At 35.1% G+C, this 24,041-nt stretch overlaps 1 protein-coding gene across 1 annotated transcript in view; it reads left to right on the forward strand.

Annotated features, from left to right (window-relative positions):
• CDC73 (cell division cycle 73) overlaps nucleotides 1-24,041 on the forward strand; it is a 111,068-nt gene that overhangs the window by 74,634 nt on the left and 12,393 nt on the right. Inside the window, exons 11-13 of the mRNA XM_021686657.1 lie at nucleotides 5,884-5,941; nucleotides 12,713-12,748; nucleotides 13,190-13,277. Coding sequence (XP_021542332.1) covers nucleotides 5,884-5,941; nucleotides 12,713-12,748; nucleotides 13,190-13,277 — 182 coding nt within the window. The remainder of the gene's footprint in view (nucleotides 1-5,883; nucleotides 5,942-12,712; nucleotides 12,749-13,189; nucleotides 13,278-24,041) is intronic.

Genomic DNA, 24,041 nt, shown 5'->3' on the forward strand with positions numbered 1-24,041 from the left:
AGGTATCAACCATACTGTTTTCCATAGCAGCTACACATTTTACATTCCCATCAGCCATGCACGAAGATTCTGATTTCTCCACATCCCTGTCAATACTTGTTAATTTCTGTTTTTTGTGTGTTTGATAGTAGCTGTCCTAATGGGTATGAAGTGGTATCTCATTGTGGTTTTGATGTACATTTCCTGAATGATTAGTGATGCTTGAGCATATTTTCATGTGCTTATGGACCATCTGGAGAATGGTCAGTTTCTCTGGTGAAATGTCTTAAGTTTTTTTACCCATTTTTGAATTGGGTTGTTTGTTTTTTGGTTTTGAGTTGAAGGAGTTATTTTTTTTTCAAGATTATTTATTTACTTGAGAGAGAGCCGTGTGTGCGTGCCGTGTGCATGAGCAGGGGGAGGGGCAGAGAGAGGGACAAGCAGAGTCAGCAGTAAGCATGGAGTCCATCGCGGGGCTCAATGTCACGAGTGGGAGATGATGATCTGAGCTGAAACCAAGAGTTACTTAACCACCCAGGTGCCTTTTTTTTTTTCCTCCCCTCGCCTAATTGCCCTGGCCGGAATTTCAGATGCTATGTTGAATCAAAGTAGTGGAAGTGGACATACTGTTGCTGATCTTACGAGGTTTCAGTCTTTCTCCATTGAATATGTTAGCTGTTGTGGGTTTTTTATATTTAGTTTTTATTATGTTGAAAAAGTTTCCTTTCATTCCTAGTTTGTTAAGGTGTGTGTGATGTTGTTTTTAAATCATGAAAGGATGTTAAATTATCAGATCCTTTTTCTGTATCAGTGTAAATGATCATGTATTTTCCCTTCATTCTGTTAATGTGATTTCTATTGATTTTCGTATATTGAACCATCATTGCATTCCAGGAATAAATGCCACTTGGTCATGGTGTATAATCTTTTTAGTATGCTACTGAACTTGGTTTGCTAGTTCTTTTCTTACAGAGAATGTTTCTTTATGGAAAGAAGTTGGTTTAATAATTATTAGTTTCTCTTTATTTTGGGCACTAAGCTGAACATACGCATACACATTTATAAAAAATACTTACATGCACTTTACAAATAACTAAAAACACATATGTAACTCTATAATTTTTAAACTTTGATTCACTGATCCTCCATTAAATTACAAAACATGATGAAGGCAGGGACCACCTTGCTCTTGTTCATACTGATGCGTTCCCAGTTTCTTACTTGTCTTTCAGTGCTTTGATGAATGTGTATAGAATGAATAAATTAATGTTGTTTAAGTCTCTCAATAATTCTTTATGATATTTTTACCATTTTTATTTAATAGATTAAAACAGTTTAACAGTGGTCAATCAGTAATATTAGGGCAAATGGATTTTTGTTTTAATTAGTTAATGTAAATTTTTTAAGGACCTGCCATGCATTAGGCACCATGTAACAGGCATTGGAGACATAATAGACAGTCCCTGACCTAAGTTAGCTTACAGTCTGGTTGAGAGAAGCAGACAAAGTAAATAGAGAATTCTATAGCAAATTGAGGGATTTGATAGAGGTATCAAATCTATATATTTTATAGATACACTATAGTATATTTTAGGAATGTGTTAGCTATTTTCTGTGTTGGCAGACATTATATGCATATGCCTCTGGGTTATGGCAAATGTAAAAAAATAAATTGTGCTTGTAATTTGTGTTTTGCTCTTGAAATCTTGTATGTTTTCAACCTCATTGTCATTTGTCTACAGAGTTGCAGTTTTCTTTTTCTTTATAGTTTTTCCAAAATACTTTTTTTTTAAAGACTCAATGTACTTAAAATTCAGATCCTTTTTAAAAAAGCATCCTGGTATTTGGGAATTCTAAATATCAAATCCACATTTCATGGGAGTGTGTTACTGTAGAAAGTTTGCCTTTGCATGTAAGGGTACAATTAGTATTTCATTTTTAAAACGTTACTTTTGCTGTCGTAAATACGGTAGTCAAAAAGGTAGATTATAAACTTATAAAATCTGCATATATATCCTGTATGTTTTCTTCATTTAGAATTTTTAGTATTTTATGAAGTTTCATATAAAAAGCATTTTTCCAAATTAAGTAAATAGAATTTTTTTCATACTGACACTTGTTACAAATATTTTTTATGATATTATGTATAATGATACTATTTCCTGCTTGTTTAAAGCAGAAATACCAATATTGTCTCTCCCGGTACCAGGAGATTTTTAGGTTTTCTCATTTGCTAAAATAAGTAAGGATTATAAACAGTATAGTTTGTTTTGCCTTGTTATGTTCTACAAAAATGATTCTATCACTTCTACCGTTCTTATCAGTTATTTCTTTTCTAGAATGCCTCAGGTCTCGGTGGAAATTGTAATTGTTCTGACTTTTCAAGAGAAAGCAAGTTTTCCTCTCCAGTTAGCACAACTTGTCAGCTCTTTTAGTTGGCTTTTTTTTTTCCCCCTGATACTTTATTTTCCCAGATGGGTATTATATTTTTCCCCCAATCCATGTATCTTTAAAAATGTGGAACTGTCAGTCTCTTCCCCATATTACTGCCAAATTCTTATTCCTTTTTCTTAGCATATGCCAGATATACCATTTTGTAGCCTTTGAAAAACCTCACCTCTGTTTTTTCATCTTTAAGGAGTGGTGGGGTCGGATTATATGGTTTCTGAGTTTCTTTATGCAAGGACTTCTTCCTTTTTTTTTTTTTTTTTTAAAGATTTTATTTATTTATTAGAGAGAGAGCACATGAGAGGGGAAGGGCCAGAGGGAGAAGCAGACTCCCTGCTGAGCAGGGAGCCCGATGCGGGACTCGATCCTGGGACTCCAGGATCATGACCTGAGCCGAAGGCAGTCGCTTAACCAACTGAGCCACCCAGGCGCCCTATGCAAGGACTTCTATAATTTTATTTCAAAATAGTACAGATTGGAGTGGAATGAACTTTTAGCTCTTTGTGTTGGCTAGGGAGTCCTAAAAGGGCTACAAGCTGACATGATTAGTTAAGTTCTTCCCAGTTTTCTTTCAAGGAGTCCACAGTCTCCAATTTAATAGCTGTATAGGTTGTGTGTGTGTGTGTGTGAGTGAGAGAGAGAGAGAGATTGAGTGTGTGTGAATGCATGCTTGCATTTACACTTATTTGTGTTTGTTTAGTAACTACAAAATTAAGAAAAGTTATACTGCAGTGACTTTGGCAACTCAGTTTTTAGTACATCTGAGAAGACAAAAGTTAGACCTCTTCCAGTTGCAGCTAACAGTAGCTCTGCTCAACTAATGGAGGTAAAAATGTGTGTGGAGTTCATAGAGTCGTGAGATGAGGGATTTTAAAGGTTCATATAATCAAGAAGACGTAGGGGGAGAATAGGCCTTGAGGCTATTATATCTAGATAGGTGTTATAGGGGATGTTGTATTTACCTCCTTTTTGTGCATACTACTGTCATTCTGTCCTTCTGCAGATTGGGCTTTCCCCATGAGTCAAGAGATGTATGATCATCTGTAATTTTTGGTTTACCACCTTGCAGCCTTGTAGCTAGAGTTGTAACTTGCTAGTTCCAGCTAGTAAAACATACAGGGGAGAACTCTTGATTGACCTCGCCTAAGACATATGCCTCTCCCAGTGACCAAGGGCTAAGGCTTATTCCCAAAAAGGGATAATTTGGAGTAGGAGAAGGTCATCAGGCAATGATAGCTTACTTTGTAAACAGAAAATACCTATTTTTTGGTATTTAAAGAGGTCCTAGTTTTGAGTTTACTCAAAGTCGATAAAAACACTTAAGGGTTATGATTTCTAATGGAAAAGACTTCTTTTCATATTACTTCTATGTGTTTGTACCTTTTGCTGACCCATGTTATAAGAGCCATAGTCTCGTCATATAGTATAGGTATATTTTAGTAGTCAGCTGAATCAGTTTTGGTTCTGATAGTTCTCAATATGCACAGAGTGCTGTGTGTTCTTGTGATTTTGAACTTCGTCTCCTCTTTTTAAAAGAAGGGGGCTTTGTATTATGCAGCCATCAAAAGGAATGAGATCTTGCCATTTGCAACGACGTGGATGGAACTGGAGGGTGTTATGCTGAGCGAAATAGGTCAATCAGAGAAAGACATGTATCATATGACCTGACTGATATGAGGAATTCTTAATCTCAGGAAACAAACTGAGGGTTGCTGGAGTGGGGGGTGGGGTGGGAGGGATGGGGTGACTGGGTGATAGACACTGGGGAGGGTATGTGCTATGGTGAGCGCTTTGAATTGTGCAAGACTGTTGAATCACAGATCTGTACCTCTGAAACAAATAATATATGTTTAAAAAGAAGAAGAAGAAGAAGAAGAAGGTAGCAGGAGGGGAAGAATGAAGGGGGGGAAATTGGAGGGGGAGACGAACCATGAGAGACGATGGACTCTGAAAAACAAACTGAGGGTTCTGGAGGGGATGGGGGTAGGAGGATGGGTTAGCCTGGTGATGGGTATTAAAGAGGGCACGTTCTGCATGGAGCACTGGGTGTTACGCACAAACAATGAATCATGGAACACTACCTCAAAAACTAGTGATGTAATGTATGGGGATTAACAACAATAAAAAAATTAAAAAATAAAAAAAAAGGGGGGGGCTTTGATTTGGATCCAGCTAACCTTATAGTCAAATGTAGACAGAAAGATACCTGCATATGTGTGTGCTCCTTGTTCTTCTTCCTGTCTCATTTATTTTTTCTGTTTCTGTGTGTACCTAAGTCATATTCCATGACTCAGTGTTTACATATAAGGATTTCTAGGTAATATGGGTAATGTTTATTTTATTTTTGTGTTTATTATATAATATCTAGTTGACTCCTCTTTATGCAGGAACATGGGATGGAAAGCTAAAATGTCTTTAATTGATTTAGTTATTTATTTAAAAAAAAAAAACTGTGGTATAGCCTACCATTCCAAATTACTTTACTATGCAGAATCTCAAGTTCTGAAGAGAATGTAATATGGTTAAAATTAACATTATTTAACAGTATTTCTTTAGAAATGTTTCTGTGATTCTAATACTGATTTTTATTATTACGGATTTATGTAACTTCCCTGATAGTTATCAAATTTCATTCAGTTGAGTACAACTAGAATATTATTCTAGTTGTTTTGAAATTTACATTTGTAGCTTTTTTTTTTTTTTCATTTGTAGCTTTCTGTTAAGTGTGAATATGATTGAAACTGTTATACTAAAGACAGCTTTTTGAGTATCTTAAGCATTTCAGAGGCATCTACTCCTGAATGTATAATTGATATATTTCAATACTTAGCATATTTTCTTCTGTATATTACATGCTTAGTAATTAGTTGAGATTGTTATTTAGTTAAAATTTTTAACCACTCTTAAATATAACAAATCTCGTCTTTTTAAATGTGATTATTTCCCTGAATATTTTAAAGGCATTTAATTTGAAATGTTTGTGGAATTTTTTAATGCACTCCAAAGTAACATCATTTACATCTTTCTGATGTGAGATTATGTATCATTTATTCATTTTGAGACTGTTTAATGGAAAAAAGATTGACTTGATTTTAAAATGGGTAATAACGTTTAAGCAAATATTAAAATTGTCAACAATTAAGCAAATCATTAAATATTTGAAAAATGTTACATGCTTACAATAACTACTGTATGGTAACAGTTTAAATTTATTTTCTACTAAATATTCCTATTATTACCTCATGACCGATAGCATAAAAGATAAGGGAGGTGTTTTTGTTTTTTGTGCTTTTGTGTGTGTGTGTGTGTGTTTTTAATGCCTGGGATTATAGGATGTTCAGTGGAGGGACTGATTGAGAGACAAGGAGATACGGAATTTCTTTGCAGTAATTAAATGGACGTGTTTATTATGTAAAGGAATTCTAACATCATGTGTCAATTTTTATTCTTTTAAAGGAAGGTGCATCGGCCCGTAAGACTCAGGCTCCTGCGGCACAGCCAGTACCAAGACCAGGTAAAATACAAAACTTTGGGGGATTTTTTGTTGTTTTTTTAATGGTCACAATGAAATTTTTTTTGATATGTGCAGTGCTTTGAAGGAATTGAAATTTTACTTTAAAGTATTTACAAAGTAATATAGGAACATTTACTTGAACAAATACGTAGAGTTGAAGAATTAAAGAAAATTTTTTAGAAAATGTTTTTAAGATCTTAGAAAAATGTTTTAAAAAGCTATGTATATGGCCGCCTGGGTGGCTCAGTTGATTAAGTGACTGCCTTCGGCTCAGGTCATGATCCCGGAGTCCTGGGATCGAGTTCCACATCGGGCTCCCGGCTCAGCAGGGAGCCTGCTTCTCCCTCTGACCCTATCCCCTCTCATGCTGTTTTTCTCTCTCGCTCTCTCTCAAATAAATAAATAAAATCTTTAAAAAAAAAAAAAAAAAGCTATGTATATGTACACATCCCTCACCACTTCTTGTTTGAGAGTACATATGGATGTGATTTTTCCTCCCCTGTTGGAAGCACAACACCATAATTTTAATAGACTGTTGGCAGCTTTGATGCTTAGAATTTCAGATGTGTTTGTTCTTGAGCATATAAGATTCTGTAATCAGTTTTGTAAAATGTGTGGTAAGCATAGGGATTATTGAAGTTATTTTGGAAATATTTTTCTTCCCTCTTCCTAGTTCCTAAAAAGGTTGATCTTTATAAATGCATGTAGATACCAACAATATATTCATTTTAAGTGTTTTGGGTTTGATTTTGGTGTTTTTACATTTAGTATAATTATAGTGTTAGGCTATACCATGTGTCTTTTTTACCTCATCAGTGGTATTGAATATGGCTATGAAGAAAATGAAAAGGTTTGGAAACGCACAGGCAAGAATTTAATTGGGTGATCAGCCTCTTAAATTTGGCAGTATCAATAGTGTAGATTTGGGTGTGTTTTTATTCATAGTATGTTGACACGCTAACTCTAAAATTATGTAAATTATACATACTAAATATTTCTGGAAGCACTTTAGAAATATGATATTAAGAATATATGTGGCTTATATTGGAATGATTTTATATTGGAATGTGTCCTGGATCCATACATCTGGATTTTGACATGACTAGTATTTTCTTTTCTTTCCTTTCCCTTCCTTTCCTTACCACAGTGGATCTGTGTGGAATCTTTATCATTCCTGTTTTTGAGGATGAGTGGAGAAGAGGAGTGCTTCATTGTCCATGTGTTAAATTTGGAGCACATTGGATAAATTTATTTCAGATAGCAGGACTGTGGGACTGTTTTTTAAGTAGAGAGGACCTTACCAGAAGCCATTGTAAGAGTATAAGGAAGAACAATTAAATTCAGTAAATATTAGTTGAATGCCTTCCATGTATGTACAAGGTGCCAGAAACTAGGAAAAGCTCAGAAGGAGTTCTTTTAGGAAGGAAGAAAAAGTGAAGGCAGTAGGAATTGCCAGACTCAGTTGGGCCCAAAAAATACAACCTGTGAAATAGAGGGATATTGTAGAGGCAGCTGAATGATTGATACAGAATTGTTTTTCTGTAAGGGAGGGATGGGAGGCTATAGTTGGTCAGTCTAAAGAGGATCACATTAGAAATTCAGAAATGGTGTAAAAGGGGAGAAATCACCACTGGAGGTTTCTAAACCCACTTTTGTGTTGTGTAATGTAAAATTGTCATTTCACGTTTTCTCAAAATCATTTGGCAGACAAGGAAAGGTGTAGGGGGAGGCACTAATATCTAAATAAACCAGGTTGTTCAAATGTACCGTGTGATAAAATGAAGTTAAGGGAGCTGGATTCTACCAGCCAGTTTTGTGACCTTGGGGAAGATCATATGTAAACTAAGGAGTGCTGTGTCTTTTCAACTCTTAATATTCTATTATTCTTTTTCAATTGTTCTACCAAGGTACACTGGCAATTAAACTGATTGAAATTAATGTGAATTAGTATCTCAGAACAAATATTCTGATCCCCATCCATGTGAGATTCCCTCTTCCTTTTCCACAAGTTTTTAGCACTCATTTATGAATAAAAACTGATTTTAGTGGATATTAAGCAGTTTGTCATCTTTGTCTTGATTAGTGAATTTTTCTTTTGCTGTAGAAATGCTTATTGTATTTGCTTATGGGATGCTGCCCAATTTCAAAGAGATTGTGTAATATATGACATGTTCACTTATGTTATCTTTTCAAAATTGAAAAAAATATGAATGCTCAAACCTGTCTGGCAGTGTAATATGTTACAGATGAGAGATTATGCATTTATAACTGCTATTTGTAGGTAGAGTCCAAATGAGGGACTGAACCACCATTTTGTTTACCTCTTCAGTGGGGCAACTCAAATATGGAGTTCCATTATTGATTAATTTTTCCTTTTTATTATTCTTTCACCACATTTTTATCTAGCACTAATTGTGTCAGGCAAGTCCCTGGGTAAATTTGATATTTGAAAGTGTCTGCAGTTATTCCCAACTTCTAAACATTCATTTAGAGAATGTAACTAACAAAAGGCACATGTTTTTCAGTGGATTAGGAAGGATAAGCCTTTGGTAAGCCATAGTCCTGTACTTTACTGTCATTTTCTTTCTAGATTAAATCTCTTTCACATATCCCAGCTTCCTATCTCTTTCTCATGCATATACAGTGCATACTTCTCCAGCTTTAATTTTTTACTTTTATTTCATAGATTGCCTGAAATGGGTAGGTGGACTACAGCTCTAGTTTATCTGCTTTACATATAAGATTGAGAGAGAGAATTAGCCCCTTGTATATTTTATTTATTTATTACTTATTTATTTAATTTTTAAAATATTTTCTTTATTTGAGAGAGAGGGAGTGAGAGAGATCAGGAGCAGGTTGAAAGGGTAGGGGGAGAAGCAGACTCCCTGCTGAGCAGGGAACCCGATGCAGGACTCGATCCCAGGACCCTGAGATCATGACCAAGTCGAAGGTGGACGCTTAACCGACCGAGCCACCCAGATGCCCCACCCTTTGTATATTTTAAAAAGATTGTGCTGGTTCTAGTATCTCATTCCATAGTTTTACATATATGCACTGATGATTTTCAAATTTGTATCTCCAAATCAGACATCTCTTCTTATCTCTGATATCTTATATAAACTGTCTGTTTAACATTTGGATATGCCATAGGTATCTTAAAACTGATGTAAAACCTTTGTTCCCTGATGTTTTATCCCAGGTGTCTTCTTCATGAATAAATGGCACCTCTGTTTCTTGAGCAAAAAAGTTCAGGAGTTATTCTTCATTATTCACTTTTCACATATGCTTATTGCTCTCATCTAATAGGTCAGTGACTTCTGTCAAATTTACCTTTTCTGTGTTTCAAATTTGTCTTTTTATCTCTACTACCACAACTTAAGTCTAAACCATTATCATTTCCCTAGACCAGTGCTTCCTGAAGTGTTAGTCCATGACCTATTTCTGGCTTCCAACAAGATACATATAGAAATTGAGAATACAATACTGTCACAACATCCAAGTGCATGATCATTTTCTAATAATTCATTGTTACTGCATTTTATTCACTTGACCTTGGATTGGAAATTTAAAATAGTAAAAAAAAACCCTCCTATCTTTACAACTAATTTGAGTAGCACCACCGTGGACTGTTGTTAATAGTCCTAACTGAGCTTTCTGCTTTCATGCTTGTCCCCTTTTGATTCCTTATCTAAATCTGTTGTTTTTCCTTTACAGAAGATGTGACATGAAAATCAAATTATGTCACTTTCTGGCTTAAAAGTTACAGGGTTTTCCAGTGGCACTTAAATGCAAATTTAACGTTGCCTAGAAAGCCTTACGTGAATTGGTTCTTGAATATATTTTTAACCTCATTTCCTGCCACTCTTTCTTTTGTCCCTGTAGTCTATACATTTGCAGTTCCTTAATCACAGCAGTTTCTTTCTGTCTTTGGCATTTGCTCACATTCCTACCTCTAACCTGGGCTATTCCTCCACTATTCCTTGCAAATTGGCTCCTTTTCATCCTTTAAATTTCAGCTTAAATGCCACTTTCTTTGAGAGGCTTTCTCTAAGCATTCTATCCAAAGGACGCTTTTCTGTCAGTATATATGCCTTTTGTTCCTTAATATTACATGTTCAGATTTGTTATATGTGTTTGTATGCTTGCTTATTTATGGTCGACTCCCCTACTTAAGGGTTTTGAGGGCAGGGACTATTTTTGTTTTATTTATAATAATAAGAGGGGCTTCTGCATAAGGCTCTGAATATTTAAGTGAAGACTGTAATTATATTAGAAATCAAACATAGCAATCAATAATAATTACTTATCAGCTTGGTAAATTTTCAGTCATGGAATTTGCTGAAGGTAGTGGTAGTGTTACTAGAAGTAGTAGCATTTAGGATCACTTAGAGCCACAGGGTTCGCTGAATATTAAATATGGGCCAAGACCTGATTAAGGACTTAAGCAGCATTGTTGTTTTTAAGATTCTCATAACAGTTTCAAGATGTAGAAACTATTATTACTGTTTTATAGCTGAGGACAACTGAGACTGTGAATGGTCTATCAATTCAGTTTGCCAGGGTAATTTGCCTAGGAAGTGGCAAAATGGAGATAGTAATTGAGATCGTCTGAGTACAGATTCTTGCTCTTAAGCATTTGCCATATGGACTGGTGTTATTCTGCCCTTTCCTCCCCTCTCCCACTAAATCAAGCTTAGTATAGTGTGTTTGTCATCGTGTCTGTGCCTTGGTCCTTACTTAACCAGGGAACCTATTTATATTCTTTTGTAATTACTTTTTACTAAGTCTCTAAATTTTAATATGTGTGCTTTTATATTTTGTCTTTTTCTTACATGGGGTCTTCTCACCCTTGAATTTAGTGAATCTTTTCCTAAATTCCTGAGCCCACTGTGGGCTGCTTTAACCAAACCAGTGGTGTTTCAGGCGAAGATTTCTTTTTTGTTGTTCCCCTTACTTATTTTCTTAGCAAGTCTTATCTCCTGTTTATCCAAATCTATCCATCCTGTCATTACTTTATCCCTCCAACAAACACCAAATACTTACTGAGAATGTATTATATTCCAAATGATGCTATCGAGCTAATCAGGTGTTTCCATGAGTCCTATTTCTAAAAATGATTTAAGAAAGCTTTAGTGTTTTTTTCCTTAGCAAGAAGAGAGAGATGAAAACACTATAATAAATATGTATGTGTGTGAACTTGTATTTATATATATTTTTCTCTGCTTTGTGACTGGAAGAGTCATACTGTTGGACTCCATAAAATTTTATCACAATAAGTAGCTATACAAAGGAGTACACAGTATTAAGTTAAAATGTAGCATTTCACTGCTTTAAAAAAGAACACGTTCCAAAAATGAATATATCCCTTTAAAAATGGTAATCTGTTTTTAACAACTGATGTTGAGTTAGAATTTTAAATCTCCTAGAATTTTTATTTTTGTGATTTAAGAAAATGGAAATTTTAATACAGTACATGACACATAGGAAGCAGTCAATAAATATTGTACATGTAAAATCTGAAAATTGAATGTACAGCATTTTTAAATTCTAAAATTTATTAATCTTGAACCAGGCTGGTATTGCTGTTATTTTGCCAGCAAATATTTCTGTGAATTATAAAGTCTATTATATAGACAAATAATGAAAAGATGAATATTTGTGTTTTTATAACATACATTCACAATTTTTTAATTTAAATTCAATTAGCCAACATATAATACATCATTAGTTTCAGATGTAAAGTTCAATAATTCATCAGCTACATATAACACCCAGTGTTCATCACATCACGTGCCCTCAATGCCCATCACCCAATTACCCCATCCCTCCACCCACCTCCCCTACATTCACAATTACTAATAATATGGGCAACTGGGGGCGCCTGGGTGGCTTAGTCAGTTGAGTGTTGGACTCTCAGCACTGACTCTGTTTCAGATTCTCTCTCCCTCTGCGTCCTGGTCTCGCTGTCTCCCTCCCTCCTCTCTCAAATAAATAAATAAAATCTTAAAAAAAATAATATGGGCAATTCAAAATAATATAGACCTTCACATGACTCATTGCCTGTAATGTTGTCTTCTAATGAACAAAGATCATATGAAAAGAGAGAGAAAAATGGTAAGAAATATTTTAGGTCTTAGTTCCCAATAATGCCTTTCTTTTCCCTCCCAAATAGTTAAGCACATTTCCTCCTTCCAGCCTTTCCCGCCATTGTTATATGTTTTTGCATTTACTACATTGGCTGTTAGTTAATTAAGAAACTATTTGCTTCTTTTGCTAGACTTTAATATCCATTAATGTAGATACTCAGAGTCTAGCAATGTAGTTATATCCGCTTTGTTACAATAGATTGTTGAATAATGATAAGGCATTTTAGTATTTTTGTGAAACAGAGAAATAAATTGAGAAGATTGATATCATTTGAGAAGATTGCAATATATTTTAAAATTTTTTAACTAGTCATATGTAATTTAAGATTTTTTTTTTTTTTTTAAGATTTTATTTATTTGAGAGAGAATGAGAGACAGAGAGTATGAGAGGGAGGAGGGTCAGAGGGAGAAGCAGACTCCCCGCCGAGCAGGGAGCCCGATGTGGGACTCGATCCCGGGACTCCAGGATCACGACCTGAGCCGAAGGCAGTCGCTTAACCAACTGAGCCACCCAGGCGCCCTAGTCATATGTAATTTAAATTTTTAGGCCTTAGTTGCTTTGTAAATTTGAAAATAAGAATGTGATTTTGTAACACGCAATTTCTTTTTTTCTTCTCTTTAACAGTTTCTCAAGCAAGACCTCCCCCAAATCAGAAGAAAGGTGAGGTTGTGCATATGATTTTAAACTTATTTTAAAAAGTAAAAGTAGGGGCACCTGGCTGTCTCAGTTGGAAGAGCATGTGACTCTTGATCTCAGCATCATGAATTCGAGCCCCATGTTGGGTGTAGAGATTACTTAAATAAAGATAAAACTTAAAAAAAAAATTTAAAAATAAAAAGTAAAAGTGAATAAGCCAAATTAAAAAACGAAGGCTAATATCTTGCTTGTGCAGTTATATCAGATGTTTGTGCATGGTATCCATTCTGATTAATCAGTACTCAGGTCATACTGATTACTAAATATTTTGAATATCACTGTTGACTTAAAATATTTCTTTAGCTCAAGGGAGTTAGGATTACAAATTTATCAATTGCAAAAGTAACTATTTCTTTTAATAATAATAACAACATATTTGCTACCTTTATAATTTTGTCTTTACAGGATCTCGAACACCCATTATCATAATTCCTGCAGCTACCACCTCTTTAATAACCATGCTTAATGCAAAGGACCTTCTACAGGACCTGAAGTAAGTAATTTGTTAAACTCTTGTTTTCACTGGATATGGAGATATCTTTGAGAATTAGTAGTCAAGAATTTGGTATTCCTTATTTGGAGAAAACAATTTGTTTCTGTGCTGTAGGCTTTATATAGATAGTCTCAAGTATAATTTTCAAAGCAAAGAACAGGATACTTGAACAATGTAGGGGTTTAAGGTGCTGATCCCCAGCACAATCAAAAATTTACATACAGCTTTTGACTCCTGCAGAAACTTAACTCCTAATAGCCTAATGTTGATGGACACCTTACTGATAATATGTTACATATAACATAATAGTCAATTAACACATATTTTGTATCTGATATGTATTGTATACTATTCTGTACAATAAAGTAAGCTAGAGAAAAGAATGTTAAAAAAATCACAAGGAAGAGAAAATACACTTACATTATTGTATTTTTATAAAGAGATTTTATTTATTTATTTGAGAGAGTGAGCGAGCATGAGCCAGGTGGGGGCGAGGGCAGAGAGAAAAGGAGAAGCAGACTCCCTGCTGATCAGGGAGCCTGATTCGGGGCTCAATCCCAGGACCCTGGGACCATGACCTGAGTTGAAGACATATGCTAACTGACTGAGCCAACAGGCACCCAAGTACTGTGTTGCATTTATTGGAAAAAAAAAACAAAACCAAACCAAAAATCCATGTATAAGTGGACTCATGCAGTTTAAACCAGTGGTGTTCAGGGGTCTGCTGTATATTCTTTTCTCTTTGGATTCTTTAGGGAAAGTTACAGAAATTTTTGGCAAAAGTTCTAATGAAAAGGATACTATTATGTTTATTTTTAATATGAGTTGTTTTGTTTTGACTTTTTCCTAAAGAGCTTGAGGGAAGTTCTAAAACAAATTCCAGTTCTCTCCCTCTCCCCTTCTCCAAGTTCTAGTTGAGGAATGGGAAAAGTGATACGAACTTCTGTATATATTATTTACCCTGGGTGTAGGAGGTGGTGGAGGTTGGGAATATAGTTTTTTAACCTAGACGTTAGTAAAATTTAGTTGAAGTTAAAATGAAACCTGTATCCTATGTTAAAATTTCCAGATACTTAGCTTCCAGAAATTTTTTTTTTATTGAGGTATAATTGACATAACATTATTATTAGTTCCAGGTGTACAGTGTAAGGATTTAATATTTGTATATATTGCAGAATGATCACCACAGAAGTCCAGTTAACATCCATCACCATACGTAGTTGGAAAATTTTTTTCTTGTGACAGCTTTAAAAATCCATTCTCCTAACTACTTTCAAATATGCAATGCAGTATTATTAACAGTAGTCAGTGTGTTGTACTTTACATCCCTATGACGTATTTATTTGATAAATAGAAATGTGTACCATTTTCATTTGTAACTGGAATTTTGTACCTGAAATTTTTAGTCTTTCTCTTCCTTTCTCATTTTCTGTTTAAAATGAATATAGTCACGGTTACACTCAAATTGTTCTAATAAACACACATCATGATGTGTACAAAATTAATCTCTCCCCACCTAGCCAGCTTCAGACTTAAAATTTAAGTATTTTCAAGAAGTATTTATGTTAGTTAATATGAGTAGGTGTGCCACTTTTAGAGATCATGATTACTTTTTAAATCTTTATACTTCTTGTATTGGCTGTCATTTACAGAAGAAAAATAGCAATATTAAAATTGTTTTAAATAACTTTCAATGATATGTACATTAGTAAGGCTCAAAATGAGCCATGGTTAGGTGATTTTCAGAATGATGTCAAGTTTATGAACATTATTACTAGCATGGCAAATAATAAGTGGTTTTGCTGGTGATTTCTGGATGTCTGTTTTGCTCATGACAGAAGGATATCTACCATGCTTTCCTCTCATTTTAAATTTCATATGCCAGATTCTCATGATTTATTTGTTCTATTGGTGTTGTGTTGTTTGCATCTGTGAATTGTGGGTGGACCTTGTTCTAAGTCATTACACTTTTATGGGAGTATATATATTAACTTAAATTAACTGTCTTCTTTCATTAAAAACTGAAAAGTGTGTGTGTGGACATGGCCCTGTATGCATGTATGTCTGCACGGGGAGGGGGGGCGCACGTGTTTTCAGCCTCCTTGCTCAGGTAGGCTGTGCTTGTCTCCTTTTTAACAAGTTCCTTTTCTCTTTGCCTGTGTAGTACTAGACTTAATAAAATACAATAATTTTATTTTTTTTAGATTTTATTTATTTGTCAGCGAGAGAGGGGAGCAAAGGGAGCACAAGCAGGAGGAGTGGGAGAGGGAGAAGCAGGCTCCCGCTGAGCAGGGATCCTGATTTGGGGCTCGATCCCAGGACCCTGGGATCATGACCTGAGCTGAAGGCAGTCGCTTAACCAACTGAGCCACCCAGGCATCCCAAAATACAATCATTTTAATAAAATATTTTCAAGGGGAAAATTTGTTTTCCCTCTTCCCATACAGGCCCATGAGTTAAGACAAGAGAATAATTTCTAACATTTATTGCAGAATTCACGTATTTTAAGTCTAGTAAAATGCTATTTTGAAGAAACAATGGTCACCCTATCCTGTAGTGTTTCTCAATTAATTTTTTTTTTTCAGTCATGCTGATTATTAAAATGGGTGAATTGTTTACAGACTCACTTAAACACTGCTGGATATTTAGCATTTTAAAGATAGTTCATTCTGCTTTTCATCAGGTAGGTGAAAGAAAATGGAAGAACCCAACATATATACTACATAATGTTTTAGAGGATAAGAGTGGTGTTGTGGTCATTAGTTGGAGAGAAGGGGCTTAAAGGTATTCTGTTATAACCTTTTCCTAGTATTTGGTACTCTGTTATGGTACTTCTTATTAAATAGGGGTTGTCAGATTGTCCAGTTACCTTATGTAATTAGTGATTAAATCTTGGCATTTGTTATGGATTTGGACTTTTGCTCCCTAAGCTTTAATTATTTGAAGAAATTCTGAATTGAAGACTATCCCTTACTTACAGAATGATTTTATAAATTTGCTTTTGTTGGATGCTATAGGGATATGACAAGTCTAAAGTTGATTTTTATTTTTCATTATTTTTAAAGATTTTACTTATTTATTTGAGAGAGAGAGCATGAGTGGGGGTGGGAGGAGAGGCAGAGGGAGAGGGCAAAGTAGGCTCTCCACTGAACAGGGATGCCACAGCACAGGGCTGGATCCCAGGACCCCCAGGATCATGACCTGAGCTGAAGGCAGATACTTAACCAACTGAACCACCCAAGCACCCCTTAAAGTTGATTTTTATGTTAAATTCTCAATTCAAGGATTTCTGGTCTGCCAGCATAGCATAAATTCAAATTCAAAACAGACCAGAGTGACATTGGGGTAGGCCCTTGGTTGACAAATTATCGAGGACTCCTTTTCCTCCCCTACTCTAGAGCCAGATCAAGATGGATACACTTCCTTAGAACTTAATTGCAATCCCCCCCCCCCCCCCCCCCCCCCCCCCCGCCAGTTCATCCTTTTGTTGATTGTTTATCTCTTGTAAGATTCCAGGTCTAGTTTCTTTGTGTCCTTCCTTTGTGTGGGTGGTAAAAACCAAGTCTCAAGGGTGTGTTCCTTTCTTCCTTTTTCATCCACTGAAGCACCAGTGATTTCTGGCCCATATCTATTTTCTTTCCAGCTCAGCTATACATTTCAGGTATTTGTTATATATATATATATATTTTTTTTTTATTATTTATTTGAGAGAGAGAGAATGAGAGACAGAGAGCATGAGAGGGAGGAGGGTCAGAGGGAGAAGCAGACTCCCTGCCGAGCAGGGAGCCCGATGCGGGACTCGATCCCGGGACTCCAGGATCATGACCCGAGCCGAAGGCAGTCGCTTAACCAACTGAGCCACCCAGGTGCCCTGTTTGTTATATTTTATCTGACATTTCTTGGAAGGGTTTTTATAATTACTGGAACTGGAATTTTATAAGGTGTATTTAATCTGTCTATACTGAGTTTATTCATTCAACACTATAGAGCAAAAACTAAAAATCAAAGTGCTATGTGTAGATAAATATATTGCAAGCTCAATCTTCTTGGAGCTCACATGATTGTGTTAGGAGTCATTTGTTGCAACTGATGAGAAATAAAATATGTTCCAGCATTTAGTATAAAACCCAATTTTAATGCCTTATTATTGAGAGTATAGTGAAAAGTATAATTTTCTTTGACACTCACTTACAAACAAATCACATCTTGAAGATAAGTTGAAAATCAAATTAGACCTTAGCAATAATATATTAACCATTAAAAACTTCACCTAGCTCCTCTCACAAATAATGTGTTAGTGAGAACGTACATAATTGTAGTGATGGTTTTTTTTAATAATCTAAGGAAATACTTGAAATTTATTATTTGTAAAATTTATTTATTTTAGAGAAAGAGAGACAGAGACAGAGTGCAAGCACGCATGTGAGGTGGGGTGGGTCCTCAAGCGGACTCCACCAAGCACAGAGCCCAATACCAGGCTCCATCTCACAACCTGAGCTGAAATCAAGAGTCAGGCACTTTAAATGAATAACCCACCAGGTGCCCCTAAAGCCCAATTTCTTTTTTTTTTTTTTTTAAGATTTTATCCATTTATGAGAGAGAGAATGAGAGAGAGAGAGCACATGAGAGGGGAAGGGCCAGAGGGAGAAGCAGACTCCCTGCTGAGCAGGGAGCCCGATGCAGGACTCGATCCAGGGACTCCAGGATCATGACCTGAGCCGAAGGCAGTCGCTTAACCAGCTGAGCCACCCAGGCGCCCCTGTTTTCTAGATTTTGAGACCTAAAAAGGATTGTCAGAATACCTTCTTACCCTCAATGAAAATGGCAAGAGATAAAAAGACTACTCTGGTTGTTAGATGCAGAGCAGGAACTATAACCAGGTCTCCCAAAGACCAGCTTAGTTATTTTAACCTTTGATAATGGAGATTCTTAACAGACATTCAGATTAAGAAATTGGGCTTTAGGGGCGCCTGGTGGGTTATTCATTTAAAGTGCCTGACTCTTGATTTCAGCTCAGGTTGTGAGATGGAGCCTGGCTTTGGGCTCTGTGCTTGGTGGAGTCCGCTTGAGGACCCACCCCACCTCACATGCGTGCTTGCACTCTGTCTGTCTCTGTCTCTCTCTTTCTCTAAAATAAATAAATTTTACAAAAAGAAATTGGGTTTTATTCTGGAACAAAATACTCTTCTGCAATATTCAGGGCCTTATATTCACTGTTAATTACAGTAACAATATTTTGTAATTTGGTCTAACATTGAAAATTCTTGTTAAATATTTTTAGTGGTAATTAGGAGAATATTTTCAGTCAGTAACATAATTAATATCCAAAAAAAGAATGTGAATGCTCTGCCTTCTTTCTCAGTAAATAACAATTACAATTCTTGAAGAAAGAAAACAAAAGCAACCTGACCTCCAAAAAAGAAAATCCTACTGCTTCTGCAATAACTTATGACTAAAAATGAGATACAAAATGAGTTATAAAACTTGATTTCAGGTTTTACCAAATGCAGAATTGAATTTAAGTACCTTATGACTTAAATAGCTTTATAAAAAAAATCTATGTAATGTGGCACAAATATATCTATAGAGTATTTTTCTTTAGTACTTTTGAATGAAATTTTCACTGAGCTTTTTTCCATTACCAGTTGGGAAAGAAGGACTTCTTATGTTTTATATTTCATTAGGCTTTTATTGTTTAGTGTTCTTACAGTGTTATGAATTACTCAAGTAATTCCTCAAGTCATCTACAATTGGGTGAATAAGAAATATGATCATTTTGGCCTTCCTTGAAATTTGAATAATGTAACTGAAACTGTGTCAGACCCATGCAAAAAAATGGATTTCATTAACTGCTTTAAAAATTTTGTTAGTTTTTGTTTGAGCATTCATGTGTCTGCTTTCCACCTTCTAATGAGTATACAAGAGTAGTTTTTTCATTGTTTATATTCTGTGAAGTATGATATGCATCTATATTTTTGTTTTTGTTTTGTGATGGCTTCTGTGTTTTACAGTCTGGCACCCAGTTGGAATTCACAGTTCCAACTAAATTGTGAATTCATTAGAGAAAAGGGCTTGTTACTTTATTGTTATTTGTACCTCCATTGTTGAAAACAGTGTTTGCCCAGTAATGGATATTAAATAAATGTCTAGGAAACAGAAAAGGAGGGAGGAACACATTGATAATTTGGAGAATGGCAGACTTATGTACTTGGAATTCAAATTTTGGTTTTTGTGTGTGTTTGCACAAGCTGTGAATTCATTTAGTGTATTTATGTCTAATTTCAAATTCCTTCTTTGATATATGATAGTTGTATCTGTATCTGGGATTTGATTTTAGTTCCTGTGAAGTGTCATTATAGTTGGTATTGCATTTTTTGCACTAACTGTATTTGGATCAGGTGTTTAAGGCCCTTTGTAGTTCTTTGATTTTTATGATTTGTAAATTTGGTATTTCCAACTCTTAACAATTTTTAGTAATTGACAGGTATTTCTATTTTTTATAAATATACCTTAATGGTTACAGAAAATTCACAGTAAGTTTTTGGAATGTTAAAACAAATTCTGCCTTTAGTTTTTCATTTTCCAGAACCTTTATGGTGCTCATCTGAATGTATTACAAATCTAAATCTTAAATATTATTTATAATGGAAGATAGTAAACAATGCAAAGAAATCACAAAGTAAATTTTAGTGTTTTTCTCCTTAAGCTCACAACAGAGAAACCAAATAATTAAATACACCACATTCTTAGGGAGTATAAAACACTCCCTTCATTGTTTAACACCTCATTGCAACTGACATCTCCCCTACAGTGTGAGTCAGCTGGAGGCTTCGCTATGTAATTAATGCATAATTGAAACCTCCTCCACACAATTATAGTACTGGCTGTACCCCATAGCTCATTTGGCACAGATTTTATTTGGTTTCATGTAAAATTAAGGATTTTTCAATTTTTTAGCCCGTCAATAAATAAATGAAACAGAACAAAACCTACCATAACCTTTAACATCCCTAAATAACAAAATTAAGGTTATATTATGAAAGTATTAATAAATACATTTTACATATAATTATAAATGTGATTTTTTTTTTTTTAAAGATTTTATTTATTTTTTTGACAGAGAGAGGCATAGCGAGAGCAGGAACACAAGCAGGGGGAGTGGGAGAGGGAGAAGCAGGCTTCCCACAGAGCAGGGAGCCCGATGTGGGACTCGATCCCAGGACCCTGGGATCATGACCTGAGCCGAAGGCAGACGCTTAACGACTGAGCCACCCACGCGCCCTATAAATGTGATCTTGAGAGTTTTAGTAGGACTATAAGTTTATTTAAATAAAATGATTGGATGGCACTCATGATTCTGGCCATGATGATAGAGGACAGAGTTCCAGAAGAGAGATTCCATGTAGAGAGTGCTTCGAATATATCTAGAGGGTTCCCCTCACATTTAGTCAAATACTACTGAGCACATTCATTCAGGTAGAGAAAACTACCTGAGGCCTGGGGAAGAAGAAGGCAGAACAATTACTGGAGTTTACTCTGGACCATGAATAGTTTGTTCCCAACAGCCACAGTTAGTGCAAAAGGATTCATCCACTTTGGAAAACAAATACAGTTTTTTTTTTTTTCTTTTCTCGTTGCTTTTAAGATTCTGTTGCACTACATTCTAGCTTCCTGTATTGGTTCATAGGTCACCTGTTAGTGTGATAATCAGTCCTATGAAGGAAATCTGCTTTACCTGGTTATTTTAAAGACCATTTTAAATTTGTTTATCTGTTCAACCTAGATGTAGATTTCTTATATATCCCACTTTAGGATTCATTAGAATTAAGTGTATGAATTTGTGTTTTTTGTCAGTTCTGAGTCCTGGCCCTTTACCTGTGTATCCCCCTGCCCCTTTTCTCTGCTCTTTCTGGGACTTTTTCAATTTTAGTGGTTCTCTGTAGTTCTTTTTTAAATCTTTGATCTTTTTAAAAGTATTTTTTTCTCCTGTCCATATTTGCAATCTTGTTTTATAAGCTTTGATCTTTGATAATTGCATTATTAGAAGTCCTTAGTTACCTTTTTCTTTTGACAGTAGATTTCTTTCATGATGCCTCTCATTTCCTTGTGTGTTTAGTTTAGTACATTTAATGTTTTTCATTGTCTTCATTTACTGTTCATTTTCCTTGGAATTTAAAATGAAGGTGGGGGGAGGGGTAATCCAGAAAAGGTTTACATTTGTGTTTGCTAAGTACCTGGGAGCATTGCCAATATTACATCACTTTAAATTAAATTCTCAGTTTGAGGTTTTTAAACATGCATTGTTGCTTTTTCTTTTCTCTACTTTCCAAATTCTAACTTATTTAGGAAAAAGGAAAACTATATTTTTAACCTGGGAAATGTTCATAAACTTGCTCTGTTTTTAAAATAACATAAAGTCTGTAATCTAGCTATATCATTTATTTGGATTTTATTCTTTGACAATACTAATAAAATTATTTCAGTAGAACTGTACTTGTTTAAATAGTAATTACTTTAGTCATATCATCACCCACACTCCTTTACTCATGGAATGTAGAGTGGAATAAATAATTGCAAATATTGGATAAGTCAGTGGACATCATAATATTTCTCCAAATCACATATATTCATCCATCACATCAGTTGTGCAATTCTGGTTATATTTGTTAGAACATCTTTAGTTGTAAATGATAAATACCAGCTCAAAGTAGCTTTATCAAAAAATACTTTATTGACTCAACGTGACTGAACAGTCCTGGCTTCTGACAGCTAGACTTAGTGCTAAAATGATATAATCAGGAGTTGGTCTCTCCATCTCTCAGGTTCTCCCTTTTCAGGGTCAAAGAGGATTATCAAAAACTCCAGGTTACTGATCACAGTAGAAAGATAGTGCTTGGTTCCCAGTAATTCCAGCAAAAATTTCAGGTTTAAGTCTCATTGGCCTGGCTTGGATAATGTGTTTATTATTGTGGTCAGGGTGCTTAATTCTTGCCTCAAATTCAAGTGAGGGCCAATTTACAATTCTGAGATTTGATTTTCCTTGCAGTTGCCAGGGTGTTAATAAGGGCTAGGGGTGGGGTACAGGAAAAAGAGTGGGCAGTGGGTTTATTTCTAGCTTACCATTATATTGAATTTAATCCCTGAGAATCCAGCCTTTGTGAAAGAAGGAACTTATGTTAGATTCCCTCCCTTGAGCAGAATTTAGGCTTTATTTCTTATTCCAGGATCCCAGGGAAATATAGTAAAAAAAAAAAAAAGGCTTAAGTTTAATTAGTTTGCTAGTGCCTTCCATGAATAGAGAAATCTACATTGTTATTCTAACTTTAAGTTTAGGAGAGTAGGATAGAAGATCGATCCTTATGTTACCACATGAGATCAAGGCTGAAAAACATTTTGAAAAACAGCTGAATTTTACTACAGTGAAGGCTACTATTCTAAAGACCTAGATATATTCAGAAATTAAAATACTAGAGCATTTAAAAATTACAGGATGGGGCGCCTGGGTGGCTCAGATGGTTAAGCGTCTGCCTTCAGCTCAGGTCATGATCTCAGGGTCCTGGGATCGAGTCCCGCATCGGGCTCCCTGCTTGGCGGGGAGCCTGCTTCTCCCTCTCCCTCTACTGTTCCCCCTGCTTGTGCTCTCTTGCTCTGTCAAATAAATAAATAAAATCTTAAAAAAAAAAAAATAATAAAAATTACAGGATAGTTAAAGTACCACGTTAATGACTCTGAACTTAGTAAAACATCAACAAATATGTGAACATGCAAATGCTATGTAACTCATTTCTTAATGTATTAGAAGTGAATTAGGTGTTTAATAGACTTATTTTAAAAGTTGGATATTATAGATCACTCATTTGTACGTATATAATAATTCACTAAAGATTGTAAGTAATTGGGCCCGCATCGGGCTCCCTGCTCCTTGGGAGCCTGCTTCTCCCTCTGCCTTTCTCTCTCGCTCTGTCTCTCATGAATTTAAAAAAAAAAAAAAATATTTAAAAAAAAAAAAGATTGTAAGTAATTTTGCATAAGTAATTTTATACTTTTACAACATTTAAAATTTCAAAAGCTAGAAAAGAGTGAGATGCAGTATTATATTTAAGAATGTAAACATTTTAATTTAAGAATGTAAACATTTTAATCTCATCTAGATATAGACTGAGATAAAGCATCTTTCTCTTGGCAGTGAGACCACTTTGTATCTGGAGTGTAAGCTTCAAGGGGGCAGTGACTTTTTTTTTTTTTTACAACTATGTATATTGTATAACTTAGCACAATGTATCACTGTTCACTTGATACATTTTTGTTGTTTTATATGAAAACTGTTTCCAACAATGCATGTCTGTTAATTTTAAAGTGTTTAATTATTCAGTGTTAGTATTACATTTGGCATTTTCTAAGTGGACTTGATTAATAAATAACCCAAATCAGTAGGTAGTAAAATGATTACCTGGCGGAGGTTTTTAAATGATATGGAAATCTTAACTTTTCCATCAGATTTGACATGGATATGAAAACAGCTCAGAAATGAAGTGCAGTTTATCACAATCACCATCTACTAAAAACTTTCATGAGTATAAGACTGGTATTACCAATGATGAATTCAGCATGTGATATTAAAATTTTTCAAAGGACTCTACCAAGTGCAAGCTCTCATGCATCCCGTCCACTCCGTTTATCTGTCTTAAACTTTAGAAGCTGAATGAGTCTCAATGTAATGACTGCATTGCCCCCATTTAATTGGTAGTGCCAGACCATAGCTAA

Source organism: Neomonachus schauinslandi, chromosome 6, assembly GCF_002201575.2.
Source record: "Neomonachus schauinslandi chromosome 6, ASM220157v2, whole genome shotgun sequence".
Taxonomy (NCBI): Eukaryota; Metazoa; Chordata; class Mammalia; order Carnivora; family Phocidae; genus Neomonachus; species Neomonachus schauinslandi.